At 37.4% G+C, this 19,477-nt stretch overlaps 1 protein-coding gene across 1 annotated transcript in view; it reads left to right on the plus strand.

Annotated features, from left to right (window-relative positions):
• mEFTu1 (mitochondrial translation elongation factor Tu 1) overlaps positions 1-16,407 on the plus strand; it is a 167,394-nt gene extending 150,987 nt beyond the window's left edge. The window contains exons 10-11 of the mRNA XM_090373527.1: positions 768-913; positions 16,042-16,407. Coding sequence (XP_090229653.1) covers positions 768-913; positions 16,042-16,243 — 348 coding nt within the window. The 3' untranslated portion in view covers positions 16,244-16,407. The remainder of the gene's footprint in view (positions 1-767; positions 914-16,041) is intronic.
• Positions 16,408-19,477: the final 3,070 nt, after the last annotated feature.

A 19,477-nucleotide genomic window follows, 5' to 3' on the forward strand; every position in this document is an offset into this window, starting at 1 on the left:
TCCAGTACTTCTGTTGTTGAAAATAAAGAAATAGATATTTTGCAGTTTCAGTATGAACTGACAGGTGCACATGAAAATTTGAAATATAACAGATTATCCAAAGTCGTGCTTAGTATTTTAACCATTCTTCATAACAATGCTGAGTGTAAGAGAATATTCAGCCAGGTGAGAAAAAAAAACAATTACAAATTATTATGGTGAAGCTTTGAATGTGATGTTGATAGCCACTTCTAAACAGCTACACTATTGTTATAAAAAAAAAAAAAACTTTGACTCAACATTTCTAAAGAGGCAACGTCTGCAATAGTATCTCTCTAGAAGCAATCATAATCAATTGATATTGATGTCTCAGAAATCTGCAAACAAAAAAAAAAATCCTTATCTTCTTAAAAAAATCTTATCTTCTACAGTATGCTAATATTTGTTCAGGCCAAAAATAAAAAACAAGAATTTATTTTTTTTCGCTTTCCTACTTGGTTAGTTGTCCAATCTTCATCTTTCAAAAAACACATACCTTTAAAAACACATTTGAATCAAATTACATTTCTCATTTCAATTTATAAAACTTGTTATTACCATAATAAATTCCTGTAGTTAATGTTATTGAATTAATAGTACATTAAATGAAACTTGTTTTAGCAGTTTTGTCATGAGTCATCTGTAATAATGAACCTTGTGTTTATATTATTTGTAATTATTAAGACTGAACTAAACATGGATAGTTTAATAGAAAATATGCAATTTATTCATATGATATTCTTTATTAGATTTATGTTCTAAACAAAAGTGAAGGAGGTAATGATATGCCAGTTTTGCCATATGCTCGACGTCAAATGTTTTCCAAGACGTGGGACTGTACATCAGAAATAGAACTTTATGGAAAAGAGATGCTAATGCCAGGTGAAGATGCCAAGTGAGTACTACTGTTTTTAACATTCAAATCAACATGTAAAACATGTATTACAAATCAGCATTGGCTGTTATATAGCAGAGCCTCCTCTGCCTTAACAAGATTTGGCCACATGTAGTCAAGACCTCAAATAATCAATTTATACTCACAGCCATTCTGAAAGAAACTCGTATAAAAAAATATATTATTTTCATGATTAATTGAATATTTCCTGTTATTGTTATTTACCATATTGTCTAAATGACCATAAGATGAAAATACCAACCATAAGATGAGAATACCAAAGAAATATAGGTTTGATGAAATACTTGTTTCAATCTTCTAACTGAACATGGTTTAGAAGAATAATTTCTTTGAGCCATTAGAATAGATTATATTCATAGCATTATTAAATATATAGGAAATTCTTTAATAAGGTTACCAGGATATAATCTATTTGAAAATGTTATACACTATAATTCATTCTGGTAGTTTTTTGAACACAATTGAAAACTGAACTTTTAATTGCTAAAGGGTGATGAGATTTAAAATGTGGAAATTAACAGCATTTTAAATCTCATCACCCTCTAGCAATTAAAGGGTTTTCTATTATTTTGGCTTTTGACTGGTTAAAGGAACTGTGTTCCAAGAACAAGTTGTTCATATCATTGGTTACAAAGTATTAAAACATCTGCATATCTAATGTATAGGGTGCAGTAGAGAAACAGGCAATTATAAAAGGTCATTGAAATATTTAAGAAAATATAAACATTACATTTAAGGTACAGGAAAATGCTTTTTTCATCTCACTTTTCATTAAATGAGATGGATTTTATTATTGAATGTGTGTGGGCTGTGTTACCTGAAGGGCACTAAGTTAAACTTAGCTAATATACCAAACTTACCACTCTGTTATTCCAAGCTAGATGTTTCAGCCTTTTTTGGAAAAATTGCATTTGTTAGCAGTAGAGAAGTAGGGTACCACTAACAAATATCAGGTGCCCCATGCATATAAAGAATATATGAATGTACACACTGTGCAGATGTTAGCATTAGCAGAGGCATATGATACAAGAAAGAAAGCTTATACAGCATCAGCCAAAAAAAAAAAACCCTTCCCATTTCACTGATCTATTCATTCCAAATGTTTGTCTAGTTATGCCTTGAATTTATTTAAGCTATCAACTTCCACAACAACAAATGGAAGTTTGTTCCAGCAATCAACTAAAGGCAAATTTCCGTACATCTGTTCTACAACTGTCTTTCCTCAGTTTGAATCTATGCCCCATCAGGTTTGTAATCTGAGTAAGAGGAGGAATCCCATCAGCATTGAGTCTGCTCAATCCATTCAAGGCCTTATACACCTCAATCAGATCGCCTCGCAGGACCTAGCCTCCAGAAGTTGCAATCTGCAGAACATAAGCCTTTCTTCATAAGAGCATCTCTTTGTTCCCCTCACTGGTTTTGTTGCCCTTCTCTGTACTCATTCTAGCAACTCTACATCCTTCCTAAAATGAGGCTTCCAGACCTGTACACAGTACTCAAGGTTGGGCTTGACCGTTGCCTTATAGAAGGGGATAATCAGCTCCTTGTCCCTGCTTGCAAAATTCCTGTATATCATTGACAAGATCCCCATGACCTACTATGGCAACCTGTCTGCACTGCTCAGAAAACTTCATATCTGACTGCATGATTACCCCTAGCTCTCTTTCATTCCCTACTACTCAGGGTAGTGGAGAATGAAACATTTCTCTTGGGTTACTGCTACCCATATGCAGTACTTTGCATTTGTCAATGTTAAACTTCAGTTGCGACTTCTCAGACCATCTGTCCAACTTTTCCAGATTCTGTTGCAGCAGCATACCATTATTAGTTATTAACAACCCTGCCAACCTGCTTAAGTTCTGCAATTTGCAGAACTTAACCTTTCTCTGTATCATCTGCAAATTTTGACATTAAGCTTGATATACCTTCATCAATAACATTGATAAATATACAAAACAACAATGGGCCCGGCACCGAACCCTGAGGGACACTACTAATGACATTAGTCCACGTACAGCAGTATCCATTGATTACCACTCTCTGTCTTCTCCCACTCAACCATCCTTTTATCCACTGTAGCAACTTGCACTTAATGCCATAATGCTCTAATTTGTACAGTAGTCTTCCATGTGCAACAGTATTAAAAGCTTTCCTGAAATCCAAGTACAGTCAATTCCGGTTATTTGGGACACATCGGGACTAGTGCATTTTGGTCCGATTAAGCGGCTGCCCCAATTATCTGAAGTTTCACGTAAATAGTTAAAAATACATTTTACCCCCCCCCCCCTTACAATTAGTTCACTGTACAATCAAATCATGTTACGACGAACTCACCACAGTAAAGTACCGTTCACTATACGATGTGTAGTAAGCGCCGGTCACTCTGATCATGTTTGTGAATTGAATTTTAATTTCATTAAACAGCAATTCTAATTAGCGAAAATAGGAGGAATATTATCACAGGCTATTAAAGTAAAGATATATTAAGCACAAATTTACTCTTTATTACCTTACCAATTAAAAAATTAAATGATACGTGAAAATCGGAAGAATATACGTGATAATCGGAATAATTAATATGTACTGTAATATGTACATACTAACTAGTTGACATTTCTGTTCACTGACATTTGTGGGTGGGGGTTAAAATTTAAAACAGTAAAAAGATAAGCAATCAGTAACAAAGAACACGGCACACAAATTGCAAGTAACACAACATGCACAAGTGAGAATGGAGTAACAAATTACGAAGCTTTAAAAATAGGAATGAAGAGAAGATTCTGAAAATTATTTTTTTTATATGATTGAAGATTCCATGGAAGTGTAAACACATTTTACCATAATAACCCACAGAATTGCAGCTGTCGGTATAAGCGCCTCCATAGCCAGGTGGGAAGGAGCAGCAGCAGCAGTGCGTAGCACATGCTTCTTGATTAGACCAGGGTTCGAACCTGTCACCACCAAATACGGCGGAAAGGTCAGGGAATGACCACTGCATATCCCCGGAGCAATATGGCCTTAGTTGCTAATGCTCCTAAAAACCAAATAACAAACAAACAAACAAGCTGTCGGTATTACCCCAAATTCAATAAGATCGAGTTTACTGTCCGTTTATGATAGATTGCACTAACAGAAAAGCCCAATAAACAGGTGACTGCTAATTGTTTTATGGTTGTGACCTCCAGAAATCCGACAGAACTATGTGGTACGGTCGGAGACAATCGTAGGGTAATCTCCAGTGCCGAGGTCTCCTGCCCCGATTAAATGGCATTTTGTCCCAATTAAGCGAAGTAAACCCTGGCTATTTTCTCGATTGGTTTTTGTTTTTTAAGATTTGCCCCAAATAAACGGCTGCCCCAATTAACCGGTGGCCCAAATAACTGGAATCCACTGTATATGATATCAAAATTATTTTTTGCATCCAGTTCCTTTGTGACCATGTCATAGTCTCCAATCAAATTGGTCAGACAAGATTTCCCCTTAACAAACCCATGCTGTCTGAATTATTACTGCTGTCTTGTCTGGGCGCCTCCGTAGCCAGTTGGGAAGGAGCAGCAGTGCGTAGCACATGCTTCTTGATTAGGCCGGGGTTCGAGCCCATCACCACCAAATACGGATGATGCGGAAAGGTCAAGGGAATGACCACCGCTTATTCCCGGAGCAATATGGCCTTAGTTGCTAATGCTCCTAAAAAAAAAACCAAAAACAAACAAATAACAAACAGCTGTCTTGTCTGGATGATCCTGTAATGCTTCTTTAACCAGTGACTCCATTATTTTCCCCAGAACAGAAGTTAAACTAACAGGTCTATAATTATTTGCTTCACCCTTTCAACCCCCCCCCCTTTGTGAATTGGGGATAATTTGCACATTTCCAGTCCATGGGGGCCTCCTCTGAACCTAAGGATGCTCTCATAATTATGGCTAAGGGTTTGCCTACTTCCCTCGCTGTCTCCTTCAATATAACTGGATAGATTGCATCTGCCCCAGGTGCCTTTCTTTTGTTTAACTTAAACAATTTGTCCTACACTTTGCTCTCAGTTACTACAAAATCATTCAACTCCCTGTTAGAATTTGATCAACATCTGGCCTCTCCTCCTTGAATAACTGTCATGTGTGAATGTAGATGCAAAATAGTCATTTAGTTTAGCAGCTGTCTGAGAATGATCTTCTACAGTCAAACTGTTTATATAAGTAAAGAAGTCTTTGCTATTTTTCTTTGCCAAAGATTTCTCATAATCTGCCTTCGCTTGTCTAATCTCCTTTGTGACTTGATTACAGACTAGTCTGTATCTACCATAGGCTTCTATGTCGCTTGATAATTTATGTGCATTCCATTCATTATTCTTCTCTGCCATGAGTCTCATGAGTCTGAACAGAAGTTAAACTAACAGGTCTATAATTATTTGCTTCACCCTTTCAACCCCCCTTTGTGAATTGGGGATAATTTGCACATTTCCAGTCCATGGGGGCCTCCTCTGAATCTAAGGATGCTCTCATAATTATGGCTAAGGGTTTGCCTACTTCCCTCGCTGTCTCCTTCAATATAACTGGATAGATTGCATCTGCCCCAGGTGCCTTTCTTTTGTTTAACTTAAACAATTTGTCCTACACTTTGCTCTCAGTTACTACAAAATCATTCAACTCCCTGTTAGAATTTGATCAACATCTGGCCTCTCCTCCTTGAATAACTGTCATGTGTGAATGTAGATGCAAAATAGTCATTTAGTTTAGCAGCTGTCTGAGAATGATCTTCTACAGTCAAACTGTTTATATAAGTAAAGAAGTCTTTGCTATTTTTCTTTGCCAAAGATTTCTCATAATCTGCCTTCGCTTGTCTAATCTCCTTTGTGACTTGATTACAGACTAGTCTGTATCTACCATAGGCTTCTATGTCGCTTGATAATTTATGTGCATTCCATTCATTATTCTTCTCTGCCATGAGTCTCATGAGTCTGAACAGAAGTTAAACTAACAGGTCTATAATTATTTGCTTCACCCTTTCAACCCCCCTTTGTGAATTGGGGATAATTTGCACATTTCCAGTCCATGGGGGCCTCCTCTGAATCTAAGGATGCTCTCATAATTATGGCTAAGGGTTTGCCTACTTCCCTCGCTGTCTCCTTCAATATAACTGGATAGATTGCATCTGCCCCAGGTGCCTTTCTTTTGTTTAACTTAAACAATTTGTCCTACACTTTGCTCTCAGTTACTACAAAATCATTCAACTCCCTGTTAGAATTTGATCAACATCTGGCCTCTCCTCCTTGAATAACTGTCATGTGTGAATGTAGATGCAAAATAGTCATTTAGTTTAGCAGCTGTCTGAGAATGATCTTCTACAGTCAAACTGTTTATATAAGTAAAGAAGGCTTTGCTATTTTTCTTTGCCAAAGATTTCTCATAATCTGCCTTCGCTTGTCTAATCTCCTTTGTGACTTGATTACAGACTAGTCTGTATCTACCATAGGCTTCTATGTCGCTTGATAATTTATGTGCATTCCATTCATTATTCTTCTCTGCCATGAGTCTCATTAGTCATCTGACATTCATTTGTGCCTAAATCTTGAACAGTATATCTTAGTTGGAACAAAACGCCCAGTAGTTTCCAAAATTACTTCCTTGAATGCTTCCCATATAGAATTTGCTGTTGGTACCATTATCAATTGGTCCCACTGTATAGAACTTAAAAAATTTCTGAGACCACTATAGTCACCTTTACAAAAGAAAAAACCCTTCCTTTTACTCCTGATGGTAGTTACATCTTTAAGTAAATCCCACATCAGTACACTGTGATCACTGCCACCTAGTGGTTCCTTTATCTGTAAATTCTTAATGCAGGAATAATCACTGTTGATAATCAGATCAAGAGTGTGGCTCCCTCTTGTTTCCTCTCTCTAACATGCTGCTGCTGTAGAAAACAATCATCCAATAAATCCACGAAAGCCTTGCTAATGCGAATGATTAACCCACAAGTTTCAGTCTATATCTGGAAAGTTGAAATCCCACATTATGAGACACTCTGATTTATTGGCCCACTCTATTTCTCTGTATAACTGTTCATTGTACTCATCAGAGTCATTAGGCCTATAACAAACTCCTACCCTCATTTTTGCTTTCCCAGTGCTTATGTCACAGCAAACTGACTCAACGTTGCACTCTCCATCTATGTCAACTGGATGCAGTTCCTTAAACTTTGTGTTTCTTAACTAACAGCATAACCTCTCCTTCCTTCCTATCCTTTCTGTACACATTGTACTCCCCAAATTCCAATTCTGCATTCCTTATATCTGAGTGACACCACGTCTCTGATATCCCAACAGTATCCACCTTCGATGTCTTAACTAGCACTTCAAATTCATCAAATTTATTTACTATACTTTTAGCATTGGTCTCCATGCAAGTATACATGTACCTTTTATTGCTCTTAGTTACCCTAACATAGCCCATGTATTTACTTGTTCCATGATGACTCCTAGCAGCCCTTGAAATCCCCAGCAACTTGCTCTCTAAGCTGCTGCTCTTTACAATAGAAATGGTGCAATAATCACTTTTGCTTCTGCCTGTGGCTACTGTTATTCTTTTAGCCTGTGAATTCCCCCAAGCTAGCAGTTTTCTGACCCACCTAACATTGCCTCGATAGCATCAGCAAATATTCTTGCACCCTTTCTATTTAAGTGTATCTCTCCTGTTAACAAGCACAGACTACGCTGAGAAAAATTCTACCCCATGAGCCCTGCACAATCTCTCCGGGGCTGAATTGATTGACAAGGCTCTCATTATATACTCCCTCCTATCGTGTCTGGGTAGGATTGCAGACACTTTCAAATTTAACCCTAACTGGAGACTTTTTTTCAACATTAATATTTTAATAATCGGTAAACAGTTTGTTCTTGGGCAGCTCCTTTCACCCAAGTCTAATGTATAATTCAATATACATTAGAACTGGAAGAAAACTAGACTAATTTTCTTCCAGTTCTAATGTCTGTTTCTTAATTAGAGTATTTTTATGGGGATAATTTGCTAAAAACTAAAATTTGTAGAAAACCAATCAGTACAGAGCAGTTTATGTATTACACTACATTCCTCACTGGCAGTTAAGAGTTCAGTTCTATGTATTCTTCATATTCATTTTACAAATGTTAAGTATTCTTAGATGCTAATTGATTTCCAGAGTGAATTATAGTGTATGCTACCCTCCAAGTAGTACCCAGACACACCTGTCTCACATTGCTACCAGCACCACTAAATTAAGTAGGGTGCCAGTCTGCACTCCTGCTGGGTTGGCTTTCCACTAAAGAAATGTTATGAAGCCCCCCCCCCTTCTTCCATATATACCAGTCTGAATCACTTGTTTATCTAACTCGATTCAATGGACTGTGAAAACAAGAGTGTCCAGAGAGAGTGGTGTTTTGTAGGATTCAAACCGGGACTCTGCACTTGCCATTCCACTTTTATACTTGAATAAAAGTGGGATTAAATGGTATAAAATTTTATAATGGTTTGTGAATGGTATAAAATTTTAACCATTCTCAAACAGCACCAGTGGTTTGGGGCATTATCCTATTGAAATAAACCTGGGTGTATACCAAAGAATGGCCACAGTTTCATGGTTTCTGTACACAACCACCAAAGGTCCTAGGCTATACCATAAAGAGCAGCACTTCATAATATGAACTCTACCTCCTTCAAACTTCATTATTGGCACAATGCCCCAGCAACAAATGTTCTGTACACATCCTCCTCATCCACCCAATTGGAGTAGGTTGTAGTGAGATTCATAACTCCATAGAAGAACTGATTTTTACTGCTCTGTGGGGCGCCTCCGTAGCAAGGTGGGAAAGAGCAGCAGCAGTGCATAGTACACGCTTCTTGATTAGACTGGGGGCTAATTAGCCATTAGCAATATGGCCAATGCTCCTAAAAACCAAATAACATAACAATACTACTCTGTGGACCAATTGCAGTGTTTATTACACCATGCAATGCAAGACTACTGATTGAGGTTGGTAGTGTTTGGTGTATGCACTATTGCTTTCCCATGAAGACCAAGGCTGTGGAGGCTCCATACAGAGGGGTGTCCATACAAATCTCAATCCCTGTTGATGCCTTAAACTACTGGTTAATGTTTTGCAGGGATGTCTGATGAGATTGTTGTTACTACCCTACCCTGTTCATGTGGAATGAGCGCTTCAGTGGTGTTCCTTTATGTTGCTAGATGATATTGGTACTCGTATCATCTCGCTTCCATTTTGTGATAACATCCGGTTATCACTGCCGGTCAACTTTCAATACTTAAGGAACAAATTTAACAAGCCAATAATATGACATCTGACAGTAACATCCACCTTGAAATCAGACAGCTTTTATAAAAGGAAGGTATCAGTTACACAAGTTAGTTGCTCATACACTTCCTTTTATATCAGTCTGAGTTGGTGGACTGTGAAAATACACTGCCCTCCAAAAAGTCTGGATACTTTTTGGAGGATAGTGTATAACAGCAATGTTTTTAAAAATATTATACCCTGGTAATCATTATTAATGACACAACAGAATGAGTTTCTAATAAATTTATTAACCCTATTCAGATTAACCTCTTCTTACAGTTAATGAAAGGTGGTCATTTTTCTGTTCCATGCTCAGATAGTCTGATTTTTTTTTTTTTTTTTTTTTTTTCTATGAGAACCCCAAACACGAAAGGTATCAAAACCTATAGTACTTAGTACCGTGCATGGGTTGAAGGAGAAGTATGGGGAGAGGGATGCCGGAAACTTTGCTCTAGAGACTAAACATGGGTTTCACCACTTCAAGCCTCCAATAAGCAAAGTGGTGGTATTTCATCGGTTGATGAAAGTCATCTACCACTTCCATCAAACCAGTATTTCTTTAGTATTTTCATCTTGTAGTCACTTAGGCACCATTGTTAATAACAATAACAGGAAATATTCAATTCATGACCAAAATTATATTTTGGTAGTACAATTAATTTGGTCCATACAACATTTTCAAAGACACAAGTATATGTAGCTTCTTAAGAACATTTTACTAATATACAAAGCTTTTGCAATTAAATACACTACCCAACATGATTTTTACCTCCAGCAAATCAATGGTTGTTTCTGGTCAAGTTTTATGTATAGAATTTAAAATCAATCGTAAAAATCATGTCTCAGTTTTAAGATAGATAGATAACTGGATTCTGTATAAAGATATCATTACTGTTTGAAATGAAATTTTTAACTTATTTTGGTTGGTTTTGTGTATTGGGTTAAAAGTTAAGCAAGTACATCATTACTGTTCTGGCAATATAGTATATTTTGATTGTGATGCACTTTTCCAGACAAGTCAGTATTTTTATTAATTTGGAGGAAAACCATTCAACTGTTCAATATATAGTGTATGATAAACTACACTACAAGAATTCACCTTCTGTTCAAATTTACCAATTACTTTTACTGGTTTTAGGTTAATGCATTGTTAAAATGGAGAAGACAAAGCACAGAAGTTGCATCAATCACCCAGATAATTTCTGCTATGTTTGTGGACACTTAACCCAAAAAACTCAGAGGAAGAAAATATACAATGTCACAAAAGTTGCATATTCATTGTACTTCATCTGCAAGATCGGTGACCAAGAAAAAAAATTTGGCTTCACATATCTGTTGTATTACTTGCACAACGAACTTAAGTCTGTGGTTATATGGCAAGCTGAGAGCATTACCTTTTGCTGTCCCTATGCTGTGGCTCGAGCCCAAGGATCATTTTGACAACTGCTATTTCTGCATGACAAAAATAAAAGGCATTTCCAAAAAGAGCAAGCACTGCATCAAATATCCAACTATCCCATCAGCAATTCGGCCAGTGCCACACAGTAAAGAACTTCCAGTACCTGTGCCACCAAAATCTTGGGATATTGGAAGCAGTGATGAAGGTACAGAAGATATCGTTTTACCAGATGTCGCAGAACCATGTACTTCACATGATTTGGACTTATGAGCCAGAAAAAGAAAAGGCCCTACACTACATTGAACAAGAAGAATTAAGCGACTTGATCAGAGACTTGGGCTTACCCAAAGAGAAGGCTGAATTACTCGGATGCAGACTACAACAGTGGACTTACTCGCCAAAGGTACAAACATTACAATATACCATAAGCAAAATGAAGAGTTTTAAAGATATTTTGCAATGGAAAACAACATGTGTGTCTGTAAAGACATTGTTGGTCTTATGCACGAACTGAACATTGATCATAATACCTCCGAATGGCGTTTGTTCATTGATGCATCAAAGCTAAGTTTGAAAGCAGTATTGCTTCGCAATGGAAATACTTTACCATCAATTCCTCTTGTTCATGCTGTTGGCCTGAAAGAAACTTAAGATAGTATGTACCAGATTCTGGCTGCTATATGTTACAATGACTATGATTGGAATATTTGTGGTGATCTCAAAGTGATTGGACTGCTTGTTCGGTTTCAAGGTGGTTTCACTAAATACTGTTGTTTCCTGTGTTTGTAGGATAGTCGTGCAACAGCCAAACACTACGTCGCACAACACTGGGACAAGAGAGATGAATATATTCCCGGCAAAAGCAATGTAAAGTATGTTCCATTGGTTGATCCACAAAAGGTTTTTCTTCCCCCTTCACACCTCAAGCTTGGACTGTTTAAGAATTTCACTAAGGCACTGGATAAAGAAAGTAGAGGATTTGCATATTTACTGAAAATGTTTCCAAATTTATCTCATGCAAAGCTTAAGGAAGGAATTTTCATAGGTCCTCAAATAAGAAAACTCCTAAAAGATGAAGAATTTCACAGAAACCTGAATGGTGTTGAACTGACTGCATGGAGATCTTTCAAGACTGTGGTACACGGATTCCTCGGAAAGAGAAAATAAAACTATGATCAACTGGTGACAAACTTGCTGAAATGTTACAAGAACATGTGGTGCCGAATGTCATTGAAAATGCATTTCTTTCATTCCCAGCTGGATTTCTCTCCTGAAAACTTAGCAGATATCAGTGGTGAACAAGGAGAGCGCTTCCACCAGAAGTATATGCAATGGAAAAACGATGCCACGGTTGCTGGGACTCTGCCATGATGGGAGATTACTGTTGGTTCCTTAAATGGGAAAGCAATCTGGAGTATAAAAGGAAATCATTGAGCGGGAAACATGTTTAAGTAACATATATTGTGTGTAATGATTACAACCAGGTATGCTGATATTGTATAAAAACAAGGAATTTAAAAAATGCGTATATCTTTTGATGTAGATGTGACAGAAGTGAAAGATTGATATTTTCATAATCAGGAAATTAATTTTGTTCAGAATAACTAACTTTCGTTCCAGAGGTATAATGGCACCGCCGTAGCCAGGTGGGAAGGAGCAGCAGCAGTGCGTAGCACACGCTTCTTGATTAGACCGGGGTTCGAGCCCGTCACCACCAAATACAGAGGATGCGGAAAGGTCAGGGAATGACCACCGCATATCACGGAGCAATATGGCCTTAGTTGCTAATGCTCCTAAAAGCCAAACAACAACAACAACACAGACAGGACAAAGGTGCACCTAAATAGGAAAACTATCGGACTTCCAGGACTTCCCAGAAACTGAAGAAGAATTGCAAGGGAGTCCAGAATGCAAACTCAAAAAATCAGTTCTTACAGTGTTTCTAGCAGTGATGGAAACACTATACGGTACATAAACTTACAGGGGGACTACTTTGAAGGGGACAACTATAATCAATAACAAAAGCAAGCCTAATTCTTTTTATCGACTCAGTCCGAGAACTTTTGGGTACACCCTCATATTATGTGTTATTCTGATTTGCCAATTGATGATGCTTAGTCTTGAAAGCTTGTAAACATATTGTAATGTATGGAGATTTTTGATTTTAATCATATTGTGATATATGAGTGAATTAGCATTAGTAGAGGCATATGTTGCAAGAAAGCAAGCTTATGCAGCATCAGCCAAAAAAAAGGGGGAGGGAAATGCTCCCATTTCTTCCCTCCGATCGTTCCAAATACCTGTCCAGCTCAGCCTTAAATTTATTTAGGCTATCAACTTCCACAACAGATGGAAGTCTGCTCCACCAATCAACTACTCGCTGGCTAAAGACAAACTTCTGCACATCTATCCTACAACTGTCTTTCCTCAGTTTGAATTTATGCCCTCTCAGGTGATTATTCTGAGCAAGAGGAAGAATCCCATCAGCATTGAGCATACTCAAATCATTCAAGGCTTTATACACCTCACAGCTGCCTAGTCTCCAGACACTGTAATTTGCAAAACTTAAGCCTTTCTTTGTAAGAGCAACCCTTCGTTCCATTCACTAATCTTGTTACCCTTCTCTGTACTCGTTCCAACAGCTCTACATCCTTCTGAAAATGAGCCCTCCAGACCTGTATACAGTACTTAAGGTGTGGCCTGATCACTGCCTTATATAAAGTGATAATCACCTCCTGGAATTCACCTCTTTGAATAACTTCTCATGTGTAAATATGGTATGTAGATGCAAAATACTCATTTAGTTTGTTATCCCTGCTAGAAAAATTCTTGTATATCATTGACAAGATACCTTGAGCTACTCTTGCAGACCATCTGCACTGCTCACAAAACTTCATATCTGCCTGCACAATTACCCCCAGATCCTTTTCATTCTCTACCACTGTCAGTGTAGTACCACAGAGTTGATATGTTACTCTGGGGTTACTGCTTTCCCATATGTAGTATTTTACATTTGTCAATGGTAAACTTCATTTGCCACCTCTCAGCCCATCTGCTCAACTTTTCTACATCCTCTTGCAGCAACGTACTGTCATTAGTGTCCTTAACAACCCTGCCAACCTTCGTATTGTCTTCAAACGTGGACATTAAGCCTGATATACCATCATCAAAATCATTTATAAATACAGAAAACGACAATGGACCCAACACTGAATCCTGAGGGACTCCATTAATAACATTAGTCCACGAAGAGCAGTGTCCATTGATTACCACTCTCTGTCTTCTCCCACTCAACCATCCCTTTATCCATAGCAACAATTTTCCTCCATGTGCAACAGTATCAAAAGCCTTTCTGGGATCCATATATAGGATATCAAAGTTATTCCCTGCATCCAGTTCCTTTGTTGTGACCACATAGTAAAAAGTAAAGTGCAGCCATTATCAACCCACTGCAGGATGGAAGCCTCCTCAACAATTCATGCCGAAGGAAATGGACCATAATCTGCCATGCTGGTCCAGTGCGGGTTGGCAGATCGACCGTATTCAACAGTCAGGGGCTTGAACCCCGGTCTACTCAAAGAGCGTGTGCTACTGCACTCCCGCTCCTGCCCACTCGGCTACGGAGACTTTTTAGTATCCAATAAAATTGATCAGACAAGACTTGCCCTTAACAAAACCGTGCTGTGTCCAAGCTATAACTGAAGTCTTGTCTAGATGATCCTGCAGTGCTTCTTTAAGCAGTGCCTCCATTAATTTCCCTGATACAGAAGTTAAACTAACAGGTCTATAATTACTTGTGTCGCCGTCTGTTCCTCCTCTGTGAATTGGGGTCACATTTGCACATCTCCAGTCCATGGGTACTGCCCGTGAGTCCAAGGAAGCTCTCATAATTATGGCTAAGGGTTTGCTTACTTCCTTTGCTGCATCCTTTAATATAACTGAATAGATCACATCCACCCCGGGTGCCTTTTTTGTGTTTATCTTCAACAATTTCTCCTCCACTTTTCTCTCAGTTATTACAAAATCATCTAGCTCACTGCCAGAATTTAATTCACCTCTGGCATTCCCCTCTTTGAATAACTCCTCATATGTAAATATGGTATGTAGATGCAAAATACTCATTTAGTTTGTTGGCCACCTGAGCAGGATCATCAATGGTTGAACCATCAATATCCAGTGGACCAATCTGATTCATCCCTTTCCTTCTAGAGTTTACGTAGGTAAAGAACTCTTTGCTGTTTTTCTTTGCATCTTTTGCCAAAGATTTCTCATAATCTGCCTTTGCCTGCCTAATCTCCTTTGTGACTTGGTTACAGACCAGCTTATGTCACCCATTAATTTATATGTATCCCATGCATTTTTCTTCTCTGCCACATGTATCATTAGTTCATCTGACATCCATTTAGGCCTAAACTTTGAACAATATTTCTTAGTATGTAAAGCCTAGTAGCTTCCAAGATTAATTCTTTGAATGCCTCCCATTTTGAATTTGCTGTTGGTAACATCATCAGTTTGTCCCACTGTATAGAATTTAAATACTGTCTCAGACCACCGTAGTCGCCTTTACGAAAGCAAAAACCCTTCCCTTTACCCCTGATGGTAGTTACCTCTTTGAGTAAATCCTGCTTCAGCACACTGTGATCACTGCCACCTAGTGGTTCCTTTATCTGCAGATTCTTAATGCGTGAAAAATCACTACTAATAATCAGATCAAGAGTATTACTCCCACTAGTTGCCTCCCGAACATGCTGATGTAGAAAACAATCATCCAATAAATTCACAAAAGCCTTGCTAGTGTGTGAGTGACCAACCCACAAATTCCAGTCAATTATAAGCCTTTTATTATTTATTTATAGACATCTAAACTGAAACTATAACATACAGTTTACAAGATGAGTTGGGTGCCTCCATAGCCAGGTAGGCAGGAGCAGCAGTGCATTGCACACACTTCTTGATTAGACCGGGGTTCGAGCCCATGACCAACAAAAAAAAAATGCGGAAAGGTCAGGGAATGACCACCGCATATCCCTGGAGCAATATGGTCTTAGTTGCTAATGCTCCTAAAAACCAAATAACAAGATGAGTTTGGCCAATGCAGCACAATGCTGTTAATTTAATATTATTGCAATATTGAAAGAAAAGTTTAAGCTTGGGCCATTTGTACTCTAATGCTATACTATCGAATGGATCAAGGATTTGTAGGAAGGTTTAACATTTGACCAGATTTCCTGTGGAACAGTTTTCAACCCAAAGAAATCATTTTTCAAAATTACCTGCATTTTAAATGTTATAGATCTGTTCCATATGCAATTATTTGTTTCAATATTTCATACATTTGATTTGATCATATGATTTTTTTTTTTTTTTTTTTTTATTATACAGAATTAAAATAAGACTGATAAAGCCCATGGCATTACAACACGGTCAAAGGTTTACTATTCGTGAAGGTGGTGCAACAGTAGGTACAGGGGTCGTAGTGAATGTTCTTAAAAACATGAATCCAGAAGAGAAAGAATATTTTATGAAAGGACGCAAAAAAGAGATGAAGAAGAAAGAAAGAGAACTTGCCAAGCAGCAGAAATAGTAGTTATTATTTATTCAGTCACCTAAGTAGGACTGATTAAGTCAGAACCAAATTTACTACTTTCAGCAGCATATTACTGCTGAAAGTGATAAATATGGTTAGATGCAGACTGCATCATAAATGTAGATATATTTTTTAGTTGTTATAATTACTTAGGAAAGCGCCATGCCAGTTTTTTTTTTTTTTACCAGACAAATATTTCAGTAATATGGTTCTACCAAATTCAAAATTGCTTTTATGAGCATTGCATTTCATTAAATAAACTTTTGCTTTATGTTATAGAAGTTTTGTAACTTTTGTCCACTCTTGAAAATAAAATCACTTATGTTAAGCTGGATTTCAGTTATTATTTAATGTTATGGTTCATTATTTTAACTCTAAGTTTAGGCATGATTCAACAATCTGGTCTGTTTTTATTTATTTATTTTTCTTTTGTGTGTGTGTATTTTATAAGACTGGTTATACTACCCACATACCAGTTCAGTTGACGATCTGCAGTTAAGTCCATTGCATGAATATAATTATTATCTGTTTATTACTTTTGTTTATTGTTTGAATAATCTTGTTATTTCATGATTTAGTTATACGAATTGTTTCAGATAATATCTGGAGAATTATTGAAACACATTCATTTTCATGCCTCGAGAGTGTAAAAATCACCCCAACAAACTGTGTGCGCGCGCGCGTGTGCATGTCTTTTTCCTAACTAAATCACAATTGCATATAATCATGATGGATGTTCATACAATTTATCAGTTATATTTTGGCTACTCTAGTACGTTCACACTTTACCTAAAGTGCTTCTGGATACATACAACTTCTGTTGCACTATGTGAGTGGAAAGCTGCCATATTAAAAATTAAAAGAACCCTGATAGATCTCCATGCCACCCTGGGTCTTACTGGCCAATTGCTCTTTTCCTGGTTATGGCAGAAATCTGTGAAAAAGTGTTGATTAGATATGATTGAATTTAGACTCAGATAAGCAGCATGGATTTAGCCAGATAAGTTTTATGAGGATGCCATAATCAGGGTACTGAAATATGAAGTTTGGCAATGTAGTTCCCCAGACCAGTGCAATAAAAAGAACACAAAGTGAAGGAGCTCAAAAATGGTTTTGTTTTTATTCAGTGTAATCACCACTTGATTGAATGCACTTATTACATCAGAAAAGAGTTGGTAAAGATGTCCAAAGAGATCATGTTCAGCTTAATTACTTATGTCCTTAACACCCTAAAATCTAAGATATTCCTTGAGTGGCATGATGCATAGGTAAACTGTGTTGTTTGAAGATAATAAAGAAACCTACATTGGTATTTTTATTTTATTTCCAAACTGGAAATAAACATAATACCAACATAAGTTTTGAGTGTTTTATTATCTTGAAATCTCTTTTCTTTGAGTGCAGTTTTCATCTTTGGAAAGCTGCTGGTTCTAGATTGAGAGAGTAGGGTGGATGGTTGATCGGTACAGTGCCATTTTTCATCAGAAATGTCTCCAAAATAAGTGAGGAATGGGTGAGGGTGTTGTCATGTATCATGAACCAGCTACCTTTTCTCAAAATTGCAGCTTCGCCTGTGGCTTCAGGAATGCGCTTCAGTAGTATGTAGAATGCAGCATTGACTCTCTCTCTCTCTCTCTCTCTCTCTCTCTCTCTCTCTCTCTCTCTCTCTCTCTCTCTCTCTCTCTCTTTCAGGTACAAATTCCTTGTGTATTACACCCTGTTTGTCGAAAAATTGATCAACATAATCTTGATTCTAGACTTCTGTAAACAAAACGTTTTTGGGCCTTGCTGATGATTTTAAGTCCACTGTATGCTCTGATGCTTCATCTCTAGGTCATACCAAAACACTCAACACTCATCTCCAGTGACACCATCTAAGAAATTAGGATTGTCTGGATGAAGTCTTCACATTCATATGATGATGCTTTTCTTGGCTTCTGCTCATCTGTGAGGCTGTGCAGCACAAATTTTGCACAGATCTTCCTTTTCCCTAAATCTTCATGCAAAAATTGATGAGTTTCTCCTTATTCATATTCAACTCATCCATCAATTTCAGTCAAATGACGATCTCTTGCCACAATTTGCCAAATTTTTGCAACTCTATCCTCGTTTTGAGAGGTTGATAGATGCCCACTCCTTGGGTCATCATGAATATCCTTGCACCTGTCTTTGAACCACTTATACCATTCAAATACACTGTTATGGCTTAACGTTTCATCGCCATAAACAGTTTTTAATATTTCTGTTGCAGATTATCCCAGTTTAAAGCAAAATTTGATATTCATTCTTTGCTCCGTTTCAAAAAATTGTGACACAAAACATTAATGCTACTAACAAAACTGGTTGCTACTTGCATCCTATCAGCCTACTGGACAATCTCTATATCACCACCTGTTGGAGGAAGTTTGAACTAGAACACACCTATTCTGTTTATTTTCAAACTTGCCAGACATGATTGCAATTGCATCAGTCCAGGAACTTCATTGCCACACTGCATATGTTGAGGAATGTGGTGGTTGGTATGTCTTAGAGCTGTTTGATTTTAAAGATGTGTTTGATATGTTGTGGGAGGTAGTCTTAAAAAGGATAAAAAAAAAAAAGCAGAATGCTCTTAAGAATTTACATTTGCTGTTTTGTCACTATTTCTTTGAAAGAAGAGCATGCTACAAACCAGATTTGTAGAAGTATTTATTAAACTAGATTTATTTAGAAATATTTATTAGGGATTATTCACAGAGTTCAGTTCTGGGACCCTTTGCCTGGAACATGGTGTCAAATGAGTTTCTGCAGATTGAATTAGATGGAGGCTTTTGCTAATCATCTCGTAATGTATGTAAACTCAAGATCAGAGGTGAAGCAAGAGCTTCCAACTCTTTAGATAAACTTTTAACATGGGGTAGAAGTAATAAATTTGAAATATCTAAGAAAGATGGTGCACATTCTGCTTAAGGACAGGCTGAGCAGGAATCACCACCCTGAAGTAAGGAGTCTGGGAGTCAGTAGTAGTAGTAGTAGTGGGAAATGATGCAAGAAAGCAAACTTATAAAGTATCAGCCAAAAAATCTACACCTTCACCCATCCATACCCTCTAAGAATTTGTCTAGTTCTTCCTTGAATTTATTTAAACTACCCACTTCCACAACAGATAAATTTTTCCCAACAATTAACCACCAGTTGACTGAAGGCAAACTTCCACATATCTGTCCTGTAACCATCCTTCCTCAACTTGAA

This window comes from Mastigoproctus giganteus, chromosome 5 (genome assembly GCF_048544385.1).
Source record: "Mastigoproctus giganteus isolate SK-2022 chromosome 5, ASM4854438v1, whole genome shotgun sequence".
NCBI lineage: Eukaryota > Metazoa > Arthropoda > Arachnida > Uropygi > Thelyphonidae > Mastigoproctus > Mastigoproctus giganteus.